Raw genomic sequence first — 20,300 nt, 5'->3', positions numbered from 1 at the left:
CAAATCTCCAACCAATCTCCCTTCTCTGCTTCAGCTATCACCTAATTAAGACACTAAATAGCATGGCTGATACTTTGTGCCAGTGTTGTTATTCAGTTAATGGCCCCATTATCATTAGTCTCACAGTCACTTCTGTGTGCCTCTGCAGAGACATACTTCTCTGCAGTCACTATTTTTCCCAGAGGGAAAAATCAAACAACTACTGCATCTTAGTCTCCCCACCACTGACCTTTATGCCCTTTATCAGGGGCAGCTTAATGGGGCTGTCCTAATACTGAGTTCACACCCTGGCTTCTCTAGCTCAACATATTTGGAAAACAAGGGAGGAAGTTTTTATAAGTTAAGAGGAACTTTCCTCCTTCGTATGCATTCACCATTATAAGATCCACAATTTAATGTCAAAGCACTGTGCAAAAGTTAAAATTATTTATCTATTCTAACAAAATCCCATCTAGTGACTATTGATTGATGAATCTTTCATTTGCCCAATTTCCTCCTTCATTGTGCATTGAATAGGCATAATGTCATTTGCCATGATTTCCCATTTTATCCTAGAGAAAAGATGTCTTTGAAGCACAATATGAAGACTAGGTGGTTACTGAGAGGTTAAGCTAAGCCATGCCCAGGTCCGAGCTGATTGCTCTGGAGCCAGGAGTTGTCACTTGCAGGCTCTCTCCACAATGCAAAGAAATCTGGCTCTTTTAGCTCCCTGTGATAAAAATATCCTGGATATCAGATGCATGTGGATTCCTTTGCTCTTAATTGGTAGTTTGGATTCTGCTGCACAATCAGCCTTCTCTCCATTGAGACAATTAACTCCTAAAAATGCACTGGGTGCTTCTCAGGCACTATAATTATCACTTAGTGTCAAAAATTGAAAAGTGGAAAGAAGCAAAACTTAGCCATATGACTTGGAGGTGAATGTCAGATTCTCAGGGAAAAAATTCTAACCCAGATTCTTTATATATCCTTTGCTTAGATATTATATTGGAAGAAATATTATTAATTGATATATTTAGAATAATGATTTAGAGATGCCTAATTTTCAGTTTTGGGGAGACCCCAATTTTCTGAGTTGTTTTATCTGTAGACTGCATCTATTATCACTACTCCAAATTCAAATGACTCAGGTGAGTCAGGCTAAACATTAACAATTAAGTCATGTAATTACAGTAGCTATTAAGGTCTAAATCACACTATAAATATAACAGCACCCTATTACTCTACTTGATAAATAATTTCTCACTAGATGAACAAGGAATTAATTTTCAGAAACACCTCACCCGATGTCTCTCCCTATTGGTGTCCCCTTACAGGGCAATCCTTTACTAGTTTCATGCACTGATACAATAGCATCTATTTGCTCCTATTATGTAACTTGTTTTGCTCAATAAACCTGCTTTGAAGGAGTATAGCCTGAATGAATTTGCACACAGGTATGAACATCAATTCAGGGAGGTGAGAGCTTTTCCTTCTGGCTCTGCCCTGACTCAATATGTCTGATTGAGTTGCTTTTAGCATCAAAATGATATCATATCAGTAAATTATTAAACAGAGTAGGACCTAACTTCCTTCTCCCACTACATTCTCAACACACTACATAAATAACAATATAAAATGATAAGATAGCTTAAAGACATATCTTCATTTCTTAATCTGAACCTTCCATTGCTTGGTAATTTATTAAAAAATAAAGAATTGGTAATGTGGGTTTCCCATGCCAGTACTATCCTTGGGAATTTATGGAAAGAGAAATAGTAGTGTAGATACTACTCTTAACAAATACTTCAGCCACAATTAAATGCTGCTATTGTACTTAGGACAAACAAAGGACAAGCAATCAAAGTAGACTAATTATAACGAATTATATTCCCACTCCTAGTCTATGCTTGATATTTAATATGTCATGTGAATAGATGACAAAGCTGAAAAAATAACTGTCTTCCATCTGTCTAAAAATTCAAAGCAGGAGCAAAAAGTGCTCAAAGAATAAGTCAGATAATGATTAATTAAAATTTAAAAGGAAGATTCCAAGTCAATTTCTGAGTGTGACCAATGCTAGGGAGGACAAGAATGGCATGAAAGCTGAAATTCATCAATTCAATGAAAACATTCTAAGAAAAAGAGTGTATGTGATGCTTATTTAGAATCTAATCTCATAAATTTTATTTTCATTTAGATGTATAAATACTTCTGGCATACACTTTAGAGTAGGTGTTCCTTAAAAAAGGTACAGCAAGTTTCCTCATGATGACATAAATTTTATACCCAGATACTTTAGAAAATATTATGAACAGAGTGGGTGCTCAAAGAAAGCTGTTGTTGAAAATAAAGATAATACAATAAAAATAAAGACACCTAGAGACATTGTTCTAGAGAAGTTATATAACTTAATCTTAAAATGAGTTTACAATACTGATCCAGCCACTTGCTCTGTACAAAATCTGAGTTAGATTTTTCCCCAATTGAGCTGGAATTCTATCATAAACAAGATGTAGCCAATAGTGATCTGTCTGTTAGGAAAGGTCCTGGATGATCAACCTGCACTTCATGCTCTCAGAACCAGATTTCAGCTGGCATGCAGTCCTAAGATACAATGAAGTTTTTGAACAACTTTTCTGAGTTATTGTCTTCATCGCCCATATTACCTGTGCTTTTTAATTTCAATAACTCAAACAAATGGTCATGGACTAAGATCCTCTTGTAAGAGAGCTAGTATAAGAGGAAAAGTGCTATATTAAATTTGTCTTAAACTTTTGATTTCAATAACAAGACAAAATTGACAAGAAATTTCTCTGCTAACATTCACTTCCTTGATGGTGTTATATCAGCTTTTATTTTTCTGTTATTCAAGCATTTGATGGACTTTGGAGTATGGTACTCAAATAAAGGTATTTTATTTCAATTGTCGAGTGGGGCATAGATCATAAAGTTCAGGGATCTACACTCAGAAGGGTTTATTCCTTGTGAGCTCAAAGGAGACCTGGGATTGAATCCAGGTTGGTTGTGTGCAAGGCAAATGCATCATTCATTGACTTTCCTATATCTTCAGACCCTAAAATATAACTATCTTTAATAAGAAGGGAACATTGTTGTTTTACTGTGCCAGTAGGTTCTGTTTACATGATATGTCTGCAGTCTCCATGTTCCAAGGAACAAGATTCAGGAGAGATGAAAATAATTTTAATAGAGGAACTTAAGGTTATATATACACAGGGGGAAATGTGAACAGATAATAAATATAAATGGTATAATTTCTTTTTAATAGAAGCAAAAACTTTATTTAAAATAAGTGATTACTTTACTTTAAAAGTTACTTCAGCTCTCGCCAGGCGTCCTCGGGAGAGTGACATCGTCTTTAAACCCCGCGTGGCAATCCCTGTCGCACCGCCGTGATGCCCAGGGAAGACAGGGCGACCTGGAAGTCCAACTACTTCCTGAAGATCATCCAACTTCTGGATGACTATCCCAAATGCTTCATTGTGGGAGCCGACAATGTGGGCTCCAGGCAGATGCAGCAGATCCACATGTCTCTCCGAGGGAAGGCTGTGGTGCTGATGGGCAAGAAAACCATGATGCGCAAGGCCATCCGCGGGCACCTGGACAACAACCCAGCTCTGGAGAAGTTGCTGCCGCATATCCGAGGAAATGTGGGCTTCGTGTTCACCAAGGAGGACTTTACTGAGATCAGGGACATGCTGCTGGCCATAAGGTGCCAGCTGCTGCCCGTGCCGGTGCCATTGCCCCCTGTGAGGTCACTGTGCCAGCCCAAAATACAGGTCTAGGCCCCGAGAAGACCTCCTTCTTTCAGGCTTTAGGCATCACCACCAAAATCTCCAGGGGCACCATCGAAATTCTGAGTGATGTGCAGCTGATCAAGACTGGAGACAAGGTGGGCGCCAGCGAGGCCACACTGCTGAACATGTTGAACATCTCCCCCTTCTCCTTTGGGCTGATCATCCAGCAGGTGTTCGACAACGGCAGCATCTACAACCCGGAAGTGCTGGACATCACAGAGCAGACTCTGCATTCTCGCTTCCTGGAGGGCGTCAGGAATGTTGCCAGTGTCTGCCTGCAGATTGGTTACCCAACTGTTGCCTCAGTGCCTCATTCTATCATCAATGGGTACAAGCGGGTTCTGGCTTTGTCTGTGGAGACCGAGTACACCTTCCCACTTGCTGAAAAGGTCAAGGCCTTCCTGGCTGATCCATCTGCCTTTGTGACTGCTGCCCCTGTGGCTGCAGCCACCACTGCTGCCCCTGCTGCTGCCGCAGCCCCAGCCAAGGCTGCTGCCAAGGAAGAGTCAGAGGAGTCGGACGAGGATATGGGATTTGGTCTCTTTGACTAATCCCCCCCAAAAGCAACCAAAAGAAGCCAGTTTTATTTGTGAAACTAGAAATAAAGGCTTACTTCTCTTAAAAAAAAAAAGTTACTTCAAATAGATCCTGTCTAGAGTGGGTTGTTATTATTGTTGCTGTATTTTTTTATGACACTTGGCAGTGCTCAGGGATTACTCCTGGCTCTGTGCTCAGAACTGCTCTTGGCTGGGGGGGGGAGGGGAATGGACTGTATGGGATGCCAGAAATCAAACTAGAGTCTGTCCAGGGTTGGCCGCATGCATGGCAAAAGCCCCATCATTATACTATCATAGAATGGTATTTTTTTTAACCACCAGTATTCCATTTGTCTTTGAAAAACCCAAACACAATCATGTATGTAATCAAGGTGTTTAAATAAAATATAAAAAAGAAAAGAAAAGAAAAACATTTTGTGAGCTACCACAGTGCTTTTTACCACAGGTGGTTGGACCGGTGTTAGTCTATGGAAAAGCTTGAAAATAACTGTTCTAGAGTAGAAAATCAATTATTTCTAGGCACTTTCTAGGCACTCATTATGGTCAAGAATATTTTCAAAAGAAAAATGACACATTACATAGACAAAAGCACTGGTTTCATTGACTAGAAAACAGGTGAGTAGGAGGATCTGCAAAAGAAATGGAGGCTGATTAAGTTCAAAACCTCCAGAAGAAGACTTTATCATTACTTTTTCATTATCAGAGCTAAAAAACTCCAAGTATCAGAACTGGAGCGCCTAGCAAACTGCAGAGTGTGGACTATCAAAGCATTTGTAATAGCATGTTTTATTTATGTAATTATTCATAATTATTTTTAACACTAAACAATTATATTTCTACTTATTGTACTTAAGAAATATATTATAAAATTTAAAATTACATCATAGGAAAAATAAATGCATTTTCATTGAGAGAGAAGGCTTAATTTCAGAATTCTAAGACCCTCTCCTTAGCTGAAAAGTTGAGTATTAAGTAGATGAAAATGCATTTGTGTTTAGTTTTTTTAGGGTTCAAAATATACTCTATAAATCTCACTACCTGAGAGAGCGTAAACAAATTTTAAGTTACTGAAAGCATCTAATTTTCAATTATTATAAATATATGCATATGCATATATACATACATACATATATATATACAGCACTATAATATTGTATGTTGAAAATATTTTCACCAGTTTAGTCTTTGTCCTCATGCTTTTCAATGTTTCTTGCCATACAAATACATTTTTATCATTTATGTATCCAAACGTACAATTTACTTCTACCTTCCTTTGCAATTTTGTTTGTAATACAATTTTTCATTCTAGAGATCAGAGTCACCTGTGTTTCTGACTCTGTTGTCATTTCACTTTTATTTACTTAACTTTCTAATCTATTTGATTAACTCTTTTTTACACAAGAGATAGCTTTTGTTTTTATCGGATTGGTTGTATAATACACATACAGTGATTTTTTTCTCACTGATAGAAATATCAGCTTAATAATATTTTCAATTTTATACTGTAGCTCTGCATTTTATACCCATAAGCTATTATTTATTTTGACAATATCCTTATTTTTTGACATTTGACTATTTATATAGCACATACTATTCCCTTGCAATATAAATATCCTAAATATATTTTTAGAAACTCAGTATATTCTTAGTTTCAAATATTTTGTTGTCTGTATTTTATTCTTCCTAATAATCAAGTTTTGAAAGAGATAAACTCTTATATAATTTAATATTTTGGAAAGCAAGTCTGTTATAAATAAATGAATATATTATACTAGCGGTTATTATTTTTTCAATCATTCTATTACCATTTTGTTGTAACAAGAATTTTATAGCAAATTATTTTGTCTACCTGGGGCCAATAGTAGAGTAAATGTTACATGGGTGGTGGAATAGGTGTTAGAATGTGGAATGCCAGAGGCAATTATATTATGAAAAACATTATGAACTATAGTGTATAAATAAGATAATTTATAATAAAGATATATCTTGAATTTTAATATAACATAAGCTTTATAATTTGCAGACACAATTTAAAAATATCCTTATAACAACAATCGAATTTGACTAAATAATTTCCTTCCTTAACTCTTCTACACATTTATTTACAATTGTCTGTCCTGAAACTTTTCTTAATCCATCAAAACCAACCTAGTTTTTTTATCCTCCACCTCAACCAACCTTGTTTTTAAAATGAAATTTTATTTGAATCACCATGAGATACACAATTACAATGTTGTTTATGATTGAATTTCAGTCATACGATATCCAACAGCCATCCTTTCATGAGTGCCTATTTCCAACCATCAATGCCATAATTAACTAATTATAATTATGAGTATACTTTTTTAAAAAAATATTAAGTATAAGAAACTGAAGCCACTAGTATTACATTAAAAGCTATACCTACCTACTAATGAGTCATGGCCCTCTTCTGCAGTACAGAAATGCTCCTGGAAAAACCCTAAGTCAAGTACAGAGGTCCTCAAATTATTTAGCCTAATTTTTAGGAAAAAAAATGCTTTGTGCATTACTAGAAATTCATCTTCTCTCAGTTGTAAACAGAAAGCAAAACATAATCCCTTAAAATACACCACTTTTATCATTTCCATGTTCCAATGAACTCTGAGTGTAGTATTCTCTACTTTGGGGAACACCCAATTTAGGTAGATCATGTCATTGATTTCTTTTTTATTTGTTTGTTTGTTTTTGTTTTGGGGTCACACCAGGTGGCGCTCAGGGGTTACTTCTGGCTCTGCACTAAGATATTATAAGTCAAGCCTGTATATGTTCACTCAGGGCCCTTTGAGTAGTGCAAATGAAAATGTAGTATCTGCTTACATAGGCCCAGCTGATTCAGCAGATAAAGGGAATATAAAAATCTATCTTGTTCTGGATGGACAACCTGACTTCATAGCTGTAAACAGTTTGAAATCTAATAGCCTAAGGCTAACGCCACAAACAATGAAATACACCATTTTAAGTCTATTGAACAGGACTGTGAATACTAATGATTACTTTACCCATGACTAATTCATAAACAGATTATTAGATATAAGCAAGCATAACTACCCTAGCATTACAAAGTATCTTAGATTACACAGGTCTGGATGACAAAACTGAGTAAAGACTAGGGTATACACAGTAGAGCAGTATGAATCCCACGTTCTGTTAATACCTAAAGTTTTTTTCTAAATTTGAGCAATTTAGGACCCTTTTTAAATTATACTTCTTTCTTCCTCTTTACTCCTGGGTAAAATAGTCAAAAACAATACACAGGTCTGAAATGTCGTCACTTTGCAAGAAGATATAAAACTAAAGTGTCCATCGAGGAAGTGTCCTTTCCCTCTTGAGGATGTGTGATGCATATGCTGCTGAAGCACAATATACCTTAGCAATCCAAAACTTAAAAAAATCTTATATGGGCCAGGGAGATAGCACAGCGGCATTTGCCTTGCAAGCAGCTGATCCAGGACCAAAGGTGGTTGGTTCGAATCCCGGTGTCCCATATGGCCCACCCCCGTGCCTGCCAGGAGCTATTTCTGAGCAGACAGCCAGGAGTAACCCCTGAGCACCACCAGGTGTGGCCCAAAAAAAACAAAACAAAAAAAAATCATATATGTAGTATCTTAAAATAAAATCGAAAAGTACACAGAGAAAAGATAAAACACTTCACCAGTTTATGTTATGCAGTCATTGTTATTGATTTATTTACATTTGCAAATTTTTCTTTCAAGAGCTAAGCAAACTACTTTTTGAGACAAACAAAAAAAAAAGACTGCTGCTCTATTTTTCTGAAATGGGAAACAAACACCTCAGCTCTCAATGCCATTACGCTTGGGTTTTACTAAACTGTTTGCATTTATCCAGTAAATTTCTAATGTTAATATTTGCATGCATGAATTTACCCTACTTTCCACATTCAAAGGTGATGCTTCATTTCTTTAAATATTGACAGTCAAATAAATTTTGCTGGGGACCGTTAAGGATCAAATCGACATGAATTCAAGCAAAACAAGTAATACAATGCAATTCTGGGAAAAAAAAAAAGACAAAAACTTGGGATCTGAGTCTTTGAACAAAAGACTGCTTTTGTTCAGATACAGTTACTAACACTTGCTATTTCAATCATCTGTGGGTCCAGTGCATGTGTCTCATGCTGTGCATACAGCAAACTCATGTTCTATTCCCAAATCATATAGGGTCTCTGAGACCTACCAAAAAGGAACCCTTAGTGCAAGCCTTAGTAAGCTCTCAGCACCATCAGATATGACTCATAAAATAAAAACCAAACAAAAAATTCATGTGAGATTTCCTTAGATTATCAGTAAGTCAGTTTTTCACCTATTGATGAGATTGATGATTTTTATCTTACTAGAATTTTCCTGAGAAATATAGAAGTTAAATAACATGTTAAACATTCTCTGCCACACAGTAAATGTTAGAGAACTGTTGCCAATATATTTCCGTTTTGTTATTGTTGTAGGAAAAAAGAATCATACGTGCAATTAGCAGGTCAGATAAAGTTATAGTAAAATAATTACTTTTGATGACGGATTAGTCCTGGTTGTGCGCTCAAAAATCGCTCCTGGCTTGGGGGACCATATGGGATTCCAGGGGTTCCAATCACGGTCGGGTCCGTCCTAGGCTAATGCATGCAAGGCAGACAACTTAACACTTGTGCCACTGCTCTGGCCCCTAAAATAATTGCTTTTATACTGATTTAAAGATAATTTTGACTATACACTGGAGAGAATCAAAGATAGATATATAATTTGTGAGAGATTAAGCATGAAAGCCAGACCATCAGACATAGCAAGACACCTTGTGAGAACCTTTTAAATTGTCATTACATTGTGATTTTTGTCAAAAATATTTACTAAAGGAAAAAAGGCAGTGCTGAGCTCGACAATTAATTTACCTTTTACTATATTAAATCAACACTACTTATTAATCAGTAAACATTGTAAAAATTTACAAATGAAGAAAAAGTAATTTTTACTTCTTCAGTATACCAGGTTTAATAAATTAGGGTCTCAAAAGACTTGGAGGAAACTTGACGGATGCTTTTTAGTATCTTCTAAAAGATATACGTGTATTTATATAAATATACATATATGTATATATAAAATATACTAAGAAAATGGTTTGGAAATGTATGTAAATCAGAATGCCAAGCTTAATACATAATATATGAACTAAAGTTATTTCCAAAAACAAGTTGGGAAGCCAGTTGACAATACCGCTTATGTGGATTCTTCTAATTAAATGTTGGCTGTAAGAATGGTTAAAAGGACATTTGAGTTTTGGTGCACCTCCAAAAAGCTCTAATGTCATGGAGTTTATAAAAAAGTTATTCTTGGTACTATTTCTGCGACATAGCCACAATCTGAGAAAAAAAACCTTGAAAGATACAGACAGATTTCCCAAAGGGAGATCTAAGAAACTGTTTAAATAAGTAGGTTAGTTTTTTGGTACAGAATTTGGAGACTATGAAGTGATCTATTAGACTTACCTACTAGATAGTTCTATTACTCAGTGTTTTCCACACTTCTTTGTAAAGATTCCTCTCTACCTTTGCGTGTGTTTGTGTCCAACACAATCTACTGCAGAGCTACTGCTCTTAAAAAACACATATAGAAAACATTTAAGCACAGCATTTTTCCCCAAGTTATCCTCTAGCAAAAATGCATCATCCTTGAAATGAATAGTTCAATTATGTAATACCAGGTATAAAGCAACTAAAATCTATATACTGCTCCAGGACAACTCTATGCTTGTATGTTCAAATAAAACTCAATATATTTTTTACTTCCAAACTTTATACAGACTTTATAATATAAAGTTTTAGTTTTGTTTTGTTTTGTTTTGTTTTTTGGGTCACAACCGGCAGCACTCAGGGGCTTCTCCTGGCTCTATGCTCAGAAATCGTCCCTGGCAGGCACAGGGGACCATATGGGATGCCAGGATTCAAATCATCGTCCTTCTGCATGAAAGGCAAACGACTTACCTCCATGCTATCTCTCTGGCTCCCAAATATAAAGTTTTTGTCTCAAAATGTATGTGAATTAACAAATGTACATAGCAGAACAAATTTGTCCTTGAATGAATCCAACTTATGTATTGGAGATCTGGCACCAGACCCACACTTGATGTGGCTCAGGGTACAGATTTCCTGTTGTACTCAGGATGGAACTTCCTTGGATAGTAGATGCTTTTGAGACCTGCAGGGCAGTCTTAGAGATTTATTGATTAGTGCAGAAATACACAGTCAGCTTTACTTGACACAGTTTTCAAATTATTCACTCTTTGATATTGATCTCATTTAATAATGTAATCCGATTCTTCTGTTAATATGGAGTCTAGATCAGACCAGAGTTTGAGTAAAGAAGATTAACATGAAAAAAAAAAGGTTTGTCTTTATTAAATTCAGTCTTTCCTTCAAGTATTTAAATGCCAAGTAAAAAGAGAATTACCTTGGATTTAGCCCTGTCTCAGCAAGAAGATAAAGGATAATAAAATCCTTGCCTTTCATCTCAAAAACTTGAAAATTTCTCTTGCTATCAGCTCATCATTTCTAAATCAAATAAGTCATAGTTCATCATCAGTCAACATTCAAAATACTTGAGAATACAAAAATCTATTAAAAATAAGCTTCATAACCAGGTCTTGCACCAAGTTGAACTTTAAGTGATAGAAATACAGCACAGAAAGTTCTCAAATAGTTCTGTGATATTTACTGAAAAAAATATAGACCACTATAGCTCTACCTAAATCTCTGCTGACAAAATATTCCAGAACTTTGCCTCACAATGGTTATAATTTTATAATTTTACATTGTAATAAATGTTTAGAGGGCAGTATAGCTCTGATGAGAATATAAAGATCCCAATGATACCTAAAGTATGAAATATGTATTATATCTAATGGACATTAAATTGAATATAAGAAGATATAAACATAATTTACTGAAAGTTATTAATGATGAATATGTGTATGTATCTATTTGTAAATGGGAATTATAGTTTTATTATAAGAAATACAGACATCTTAAAGCATTTGTGACTTATAAAAAAGACATTTTAAAACCTAGTAAAATTTAGGGACTATATATATTTATAAAGTAACTTAGTCATTTATTACAATGAAAATCATTACTCACATTTTCTCACTCTGTACTTTTTAAAATTCACAGTTGCTGCCTTGAGGAGAGAAGCTCATGATCCTATTAATAAGAAATATGCCTAAGAATAAAATTAGAGTTCAGTTGGGTAAATGTTAAGATAGAATAATTAATAAAGAGCATTTGGAACATGGGGAAGGAAATGATTTTATCGGTCAGAGATGGGAGAAAGTTTTCCAGATGTTGACATTAAGCTGGCTCATGAAAAAATAAGAAGGACAGAGTCAGGGGGAAATTGTGACAACTAAAACAAAAGAAAACTGACAAAAAATGTTTTGGTATAAAAATTGATAGAGTAGCAGAATTATTGAATATTTTAGCAAAAATTTTAGTCTCAATTTAAGTGTCTTATTGACGATAACTAAAACATGCATATTAGTATCAGTTTAGTCAATGTTAGTGAGATAGATTAATTGTAAAACAGAAATTTTTTTCTACAGTCAATGGGAATATTTATCCTTGGTTTGACATGAGACAATTCAGTATTTTATGCCTGTTTTCATAAATGAAGAATGAATTGGGGAGAGTGTAATTAGTGATACCTTTGATATAGAAATTGATGCATGATTAGAAAGGTTTAAAACAAAAATAGTAGAGTGAAAACCCTAGCTGAAGAGGCATGAAAAGAGACAGACTCGGAAAGAATCAAAATTGAAGTAAAGTGACAGATACCGAGGCATGAGAAATCCAACTAATTTACCACATTTTGAGTTGAGAAATTCTGTGAGTAGCCACATTAACCAAACTAAGGGATATTACAAGGGAAAGGTGATTAATGAAATATAATGTCTACTTTATATTCAGTGGGATTTAAGAAGGCAAGCCCATTGTTCATTCCTGATAGTTCCAGAATAGAAGTGATAGGCTAATATCCTGCTTTAATTAAAGCCCCAAGCTATAGCTTAATTGCCCAATACAGAAAAATAAGCAAACAAAGTATTGAATACTTTCAAGTGGGGGGCAGATATGTATAATATTTCAGTTTTGCATTGTGACTCTTCAAATATTTAGATGCTGATCTTAAACAGCTCTGATTGATATCCCTGTGTACTAGATCTCAAAGACATTCATTGTAGGAGTTATCAAGACAATTCAAACAGAAGAATTTAATTACGTAACTCTCAGATAATTTGCCCAATGGTAATGAAACTTGGTCTAAGGACATCATTCATGAGTAATGTACTTAATAAAAGTGGGGAGGTACTTGTAGTCCTGATCTGAATCTAGGTCCTCCAGACTCCCAGTGCAACTTACAGTTAGTTCCCTTTCCCCAAGATTTACATACAACATATCACTAGTCCTCATTTACATCCTTGGCATGTCATCTGAGAAAGGAATCTGTAGTCCTGAACCTGAATTTGGATCCTCCAGGCTTCTAGTGATTCAGAGGTCCTCTTTCCTAAGCTCTCCTGACAACCATAAGCCATCAACCCAAGGGGAGGGACTAGAGAGTTCTGAATCTAAACCTAGATTCTCCAGGATCTCCTTCGTAAGTTCTAGGACCTGCCTGTCACCTGTCCTAATGTCTGCCTGCCTTCATATACCAAAACCGTGAGGACACTAATATACCATCATGAGGATATTACAAATTATATCTGCTATATCTAGGCAGGTGGGACCTAACACTTCTTTCTACAAATAACATAAAGCTTCAAAACTCAATTTACCAAATTAATTAATAAGTCGGCATTATTTTTATCATACTCAAATAGCCTGCTTGTTTAGGAAAATAACATGTAAGGCAGACATATTTGAGGTACTTTTGATATAATCATTTCAATAGATTAATGTAATAATGGGGACTTTGAAACGATTCCAACTCACAAAAGTCAAAGAATAATGGAGAAACTTTGGATATCTGCTGCTGAGTATTATGGAGAGAAAGTTAGGCAAATCATGAACCCCATCAAAACAGCTAAGCCTGATAGATAAAAGACCTAAAATTAACAGTTAATGTTTTAGCAATAAAAATAAGGGAGTCACTAGCCAGTGAATTTAAACAACCAATAGATGAGCAATTAACCAACTAAAAGAAAAACTCAAAGATAAGATAATATATACAAACAAATTTGAAGGAACTAAAGAACACATTAGCAAACTATAGTAGCAGAATCATTCAATGGGAGAATCACATAGATGAACATGAAGACAAATCACAAGCTATATCATGTTTAAAATCAAAAAAGAAAAGATAGACAACAGGATGGAAGAAAATGTAAGATAAGTTATGAACAAACACATGAGAGGGGCCAGAGAGATAGCACAGTGGTAGGGCATTTGCCTTGCATGTGACCAACCCAGGATAGACCAGGGTTCAATGCTATATGGTTCCCTGAGCCTTCCAGGAGCAATGGAGCGATTTCTGAGCACAGAGCAATGAGTAAGCTTGTAGCATCACTGGGTGTGCTCCTTCCACCAAAAAAACAACACATGAGAAATAATTTCTAAATTATAGGAATATTGAAAGGGGATGAAAAAGAATAAGGGGTGAGAGAGCTTTAATAGTGAAGTTTCCCACTCTCTTTGAAAAGAGTTCTGTAAATATCCAGAGGCCAAAAGAACCAACCAAGAAATACAATATTAAGATGTGTAGTATTCAAAATGGCAAAACAAAGAAAAAACAAATAAAAAATTACTAGAGATGGACTTTATAAAACAGGGAGAAGAAAAAATTTAATATAAAAACATGAGAATCACATCAGATATCCCATATAAAACAGTCCAGGAAAAAATTAGTAAAATGACATATTTAAAATACTGAATGAGGTGTCAGACCAATGGTGCAAGCTGTAAGGTGTGTTGCCTTGCTTGCGCTAATTAGGGCGGACCACGATTTGATCTCTCTGAGTCCCATATATATGGTCCCCCAAGCCAGGAGCCATTTCTGAGCACATAGCCAGAGAATAATCCCTGAGCTTCAAGGGAGTGGCCCAAAAACCAAAACCAAAACCAACAAACACTGAATGAAAGAAACTTTTAACCTTAATTTTGCAACAGCAATTTCTCATTTATATGGGAGGGAGGAATCAAAATATTCTCAGACAAATATAGCTGCAAGCTTAGTTATAATCCAACTTAATAAATAAATTACTGAAAAGTTACTTATATAAAACAAGTTACCATTTGTAACAGAACAACCCTACACAATATAATGGCTCAACAGACCTTTCTGTCAATAGATTCCTTGTTCTCTTATCAAAAACAGAGTAGAGGGTAGGATCAGAAAAATAAAAACCAGAAATTTGATGATTACAGGCAACATATGTAACATTTCAAAATATATATAACTCAGAGTAAAATGATGTCAAACAAATATGCAAGCCTCTGGAAAACAAAGGAAAAAGCTGGGGCAATCAGACTTTAATTCAGTGCTTCTCAATTATTTTCTGTCATGCCCCCCCCCCCAAGAAGAAGAAAACATTTCTTGCACCCCTGTGTGTCTGTAAATAGTATCTTTATTAAAAAACTTTAACCTGCAAAATATATATATATATATGTATATATATAAAATCAGCTCAAATTATTATATATATATAATAATTTGAGCTGATTTTTTCATCAGAGGTGATGTCTTGATTAATGGCTACAATGAGCACGTTTTGCAATGCCTAGCTTTTCAAAGCAGGGTTAAGCAGGACACAGCAACTCTCAGCTCCAGAGACATACAGAGACATAAATACGGGCCTTAGCTTGTTATGATAGTGTTTGCTGAGGTCAAATGTGCCCCCCTTTATGGAGCCTCGTGCCCCCTCTACGGGGTGCCCTACTATTTGAGAAGCATTGCTTTAATCATTCCGAATATTGCATTCAATCTCAAGAAAATGATTAGTGACCAGGAGGGACACTAATTGCTGCTAAAGGGAACTATGAACCAAGAAGTACTAATACTAATCAACATATACTCAACAAATGTTGGTCAGCAATGTATGTAAAGCTTGTGTCCACAAAACTAGATAATCTTATGGACAGAAGGATGATAATGAAAGATTTCAACATGCTACTCTTGACAATGAATATATAAACTAGTGAGAACAGCTAGAAAGACATAAGAGCCCTAAATGAGAAACTTGAAAAGTTGGGACTAATAGATTTAGACAGGACCTTTCATCCTCCAAAATCTTATATATACTGTTTTCAAGTGCACAAGAACATTCTCTAAGATATATCACAATTTAGAACATATGTCTAATTTACAAAAATTCACAAACATATGAATTATAAAAAAAATCCTCTTTCCACAATTTTATAAATTGATTGATAATAAAAAAAACAGTTGCATAGACAGCATACTACTTGGAGAATGAAAACTATGCTGCTTAATTAAATATGAATTAAAATGGAAATCTAGGAAAAATAGAGATTCCTCAGAAATAATGATAATTAAGAAAAGTTATCAAAATTTATGGGAAACATCAAAAATTAGTAATTGGGGGAAAATTAGCGATACAGGTCTACACAAGGAAAAAAGAAAAAGATAAAATCAACAACCTAAAGGTATAGCTTAAATATCTGAAAATCCAACAGCAAAGTAATGCAAACATAAGTAGAAGTAAAGAAATAAAAAAACAGTGATGTTAATAAAATCAAAATTAAGAAAACAATATAAATAATTCAACCGAGATCTGGTTTTCTAAAAAATAAACAAGATATAAAACCATTGTCAAGACTCACATAAAAATAAAAGAGAAAGTGCTCAAATAAAGTGTATAGAAAAATGTAGAAATTAAAACAGAATCTTCAGAAATCTAAGATATCATTAGAAATTAATTTAGCAACTATATTCTGTAAAGATTTCTGCAAAAATATAATCTCTCAAAACTGATTGAAGAGTAAATAGTCTAAACAGGCCTACCACAAAGTACTTGAAACAGTAATTAATGATCTTCCCAGAATAAAATTCTAAAATTTATTGGGCTTACAAAGAGTTTTCTCTAAATATTCAGAAAAGAATTACTTTTTCCCTTTATTTAAACATCTTGACTACACATATAATTGTAATTAGGTTTCAGTCATGTAAAGAACACCCCCTTCACCAGTGCAACATTACCACCACCAATGTCCCAAATCTCCCTCCATCCCACCCCACCCCCACCTGTACTCCAGACAGGTTTTCCAGTTCCCTCATTTATTGACATGATCATGTTAGTTCTCTGTATAGTTATTTCTATAACTGCACTTACCACTCTTTGTGGTGAGCTTCATGAAGTGAGCTGGAATTTCCAGCCCTTCTCTCATTGTCTCTGAGGATTGTTGCAAAATGACTTTTATTTTTCTTAAAACCCATAGATGAGTGAGACTATTCTGCATCTCTCTCTCTCCCTCTAACTTATTTCACTCAGCATGATAGATTCCATGTACATCCATGTATAGGAAAATTTCATGACTTCATCTCTCCTGAGGGCTGCATAATATTCCATTGTGTATATGTACCACGGTTTCTTTAGCCATTCGTCTGTTGAATGGTTCTTGGTTGTTTCCAGAGCCTGGCTATTGTGAATAGTGCTGCAATAAATATGGATGTGAGGAAGGGGTTTTTGTATTGTATTCTTGTGTTCTTAAGGTATATTCCTAGGAGTGTAATAGCTGGGTCTAACGGAGCTCAATTTCCAGATTTTAGAGGAATCTCCATATCGCTTTTCGTAGTTTGGACTAGACGGCATTCCCACCAGCAGTGGATTAGAGTTCCTTTCTCTCCACATCCCCGCCAGCACTGAATGTTCTCATTCTTTGTGATGTATGCCAATCTCTGTGGTGTGAGATGGTATCTCATCATTGTTTTGATTTGCATCTCCCTGATGATTAGTGACAACGAGAATTTTTTCATGTGCCTTTTGGCCATTTGTATTTTTTTTATCAAAGCATCTATTCATTTATTCTCCCCATTTTTTGATGGGATTAGATGTGTTTTTTTTTCTTGTAAAGTTCTGTCAGTGCCTTGTATATTTTGGATATTAGCCCCTTATCTGATGGGTGTTGGGTGAATAGTTTTTCCCACTTGGTGGGTGGCTCTCGTATCCTGGGCACTATTTCTTTTGAGGTGCAGAAGCTTCTCAGCTTAATGTATTTCCATCTGTTTATCTCTGCTTCCACTTGTTTGGAAAGTGCAGTTTCTTCCTTGAAGATGCCTTTAGTCTCAATGTCATGAAGTGTTTTACCTAAGTGTTGTTCTAAATACCTTATAGTATCAGGTCTGATATCAAGGTCTTTAATCCATTTGGATTTTACCTTCAGACATGATGTTAATTGGGGGTCTATTTTCGCTATTTTGCAAGTGGCTAACCAGTTCTGCCAGCACCACTTGTTGAAGAGGTTTTCCCTGCTCCACTAAGAATTTCTTGCTCCTTTATCAAAAATTAGGTAATTGTATGTCTGGGGAACATTGTCTGAGAACTCAAGCCTATTCCACTTATCTGAGGGTCTATCTTTATTCCAATACCATGCTATTTTGATAACTATTGCTTTGTAGTACAGTTTAAAGTTGGGGAAAGTAATGCCTCCCTTTTTCCTTTTACTAGGAGTGATTTAGCTATTCGAGGGTGTTTATTGTTCCAGATGAACTTCATAAGTGTTTGATACAATTCTTTGAAGAATGTCATGGGTATTTTTAAGGGGATCGCATTAAATCTATATAATGCTTTGGGAAGTATTGCCATTTTAATGATGTTAATCCTGCCAATCCATGAGCAGTATATGTGTTTCCATTTCCTTGTGTCCTCTCTTATTTCTTGGAGCAGGGCTTTATAGTTTTCTTTGTATAGGTCCTTCATGTCTTTGGTCAAGTTGACTCCAAGGTATTTGAGTTTGTGTGGTACTAATGTGAATGGGATTGCCTTCCTGCCGTCCATCTCTTCCCTATCATTATTGGTGTATAAAAAGGCCATTGATTTTTGTGTGTTAATTTTGTAGCCTGACATCTTGCTATATGAGTCTATTGTTTCTAGAAGCTTTTTGGTAGAGTCTTTAGGGTTTTCTAAGTAGAGTATCATGTCATCTGCAAACAGCAAGAGCTTGACTTCTTCCTTTCCTATCTGGATTTCCTTGATATCTTTTTCTTGCCTGATCACTATAACAAGCACTTCCAGTACTGTGCTGAAGAGGAGTGGTGAGAGCAGACAGCCTTGTCTTGTACCAGAATTTAGAGGAAAGGCCTTTGATTCTTAAACTCTTCCAAAATAGCTAAATGATGGGAGTCCTCCCTAGTACCTACTGAATATCTAATATTTATCTGATTCTCAATGCTAAAATATATATTACCAATAATAAAATTTGTAGACCAATCTCACTATTAAACATTGATGAAAAATTCTAAACAAAATCTTAGCAACATAATTTAACACCATAGCAAATATTTATATATCATCATCTAGTGGGTTTCATCCTGGGAATGCAAGGATGGTTCAATATTCACAAATGAAACAAGATCATATACTGCATTAGTACAAATAATGAAAAAACTCATATGATCATATCAATTTATGCAGAGAAAGCATTAGACAAAACCCAATACCCATTCTTGAAGTATAATCCTCAGAAAAATAGAAGCAGAAGGAACCTTCTTCAAGTTAGTTACACTATATAAAATAATCCTATTGTTAATGTTATTAATGATAAAAATGTAATTATTTTATTTTAATGCTAAAACTTAATGGTAATCTTAATGGTGGAAAATGGAATGATTTTCTACTGATGCCAGAAACAAAGCAAAGATATACATTATCTCCATTTTTATATAACATAATATTAAAATTCTAGAAACAGCAATCAGGATCCAAAGGGATCCAAACTGAAAAAAAGAGGAAGTCAAATTCTATTTATGTTATGTAAATATATATGTTGAAGACCCTAAAGAGTTAATCAAAAAAATCTCTTAGGAACAATGAACCAATATAGCAAAGTGGCATTTACAAAGTCCATACTTTTAAATCAATTTTATTTCTTTATACAAATAATTATTCTATCATATTTAAAAGTGTCAAAACCCACCAAGTACCAAGGAATCAACTTAAAAAAGTGGAGATCTATATCAAGAAAATGTCAAAACACTTTAGAACAAATTTGAAGAAGACCTATAGAAGTGAAAAAAAAAAGTTCCATGCTCATGTATTGGAATGTATGATATTAATATGACAACCTTGAGGCTGGAGTGACAACACAGCTGAAGGTCATTTGCATTGCATGCAGCCAACCCCATATATACTCATATTTTATTCACATCCCATATGGTTGTCTGAGCCAGCCAGGAGCAATTTCTGAGAGCAGAGCCAGGAGTAATTCCTGAGCACTGCCAGTTGTAACCCTCCTACCTAAAAATGACCATCCTGGATGGGGGGAGAAATTCCTCCCTATGCATCCAAAAACTACAGAGGCACGGCTGGGCTCAGAACACTCCGCATGCCAGGATTTCTGGGTGTGTTTGACTGGTATGTTGGGGGCTCTGGGCAGGACAGCTAGCCATAGGCCCCCTGGGCTGACCACTTAGTCCAGGGGACCAAGATCTCCCCCACACCAGGCGGGTCTTCAGGGCCACGCCTGGTTAATCGGGCCCTGGGGGAAGGGGGTGAAAAATTCCTCCCTATGCATCCCAAAACTACAGAACAGCGCTGGGGCTCGCGCCCATGTACGCCCATGTATGTCATGTATTAAGAGTATTCCTTATTCTTATGTTATGTTTTGCGTATCCAGAATGTTCATATTGTATTCTGCCCTTTCCCACACCCTTACAAAGCTCTTTTTTACTCCTTAACTCTCTAGCCTCCCCAAATGTCA

General features: G+C 35.4%; 2 protein-coding genes across 3 annotated transcripts in view; one reads left to right on the top strand and one right to left on the bottom strand.

The window, feature by feature from the left end:
* Positions 1-20,300, bottom strand: part of NRG3 (neuregulin 3) — a 1,117,732-nt gene that overhangs the window by 487,116 nt on the left and 610,316 nt on the right. The window lies entirely within an intron of this gene.
* On the top strand, positions 3,330-4,428 carry LOC126033710 (60S acidic ribosomal protein P0-like). The gene is given in 2 exon segments (XM_049790720.1): positions 3,330-3,705; positions 3,708-4,428. Coding segments are annotated over 2 exon segments (951 nt in total). The 5' UTR covers positions 3,330-3,395; the 3' UTR covers positions 4,349-4,428.

The sequence above is a fragment of the Suncus etruscus genome, chromosome 17 (genome assembly GCF_024139225.1).
Source record: "Suncus etruscus isolate mSunEtr1 chromosome 17, mSunEtr1.pri.cur, whole genome shotgun sequence".
Taxonomy (NCBI): Eukaryota; Metazoa; Chordata; class Mammalia; order Eulipotyphla; family Soricidae; genus Suncus; species Suncus etruscus.
This window is presented reverse-complemented; position numbering and strand designations above follow the sequence as displayed.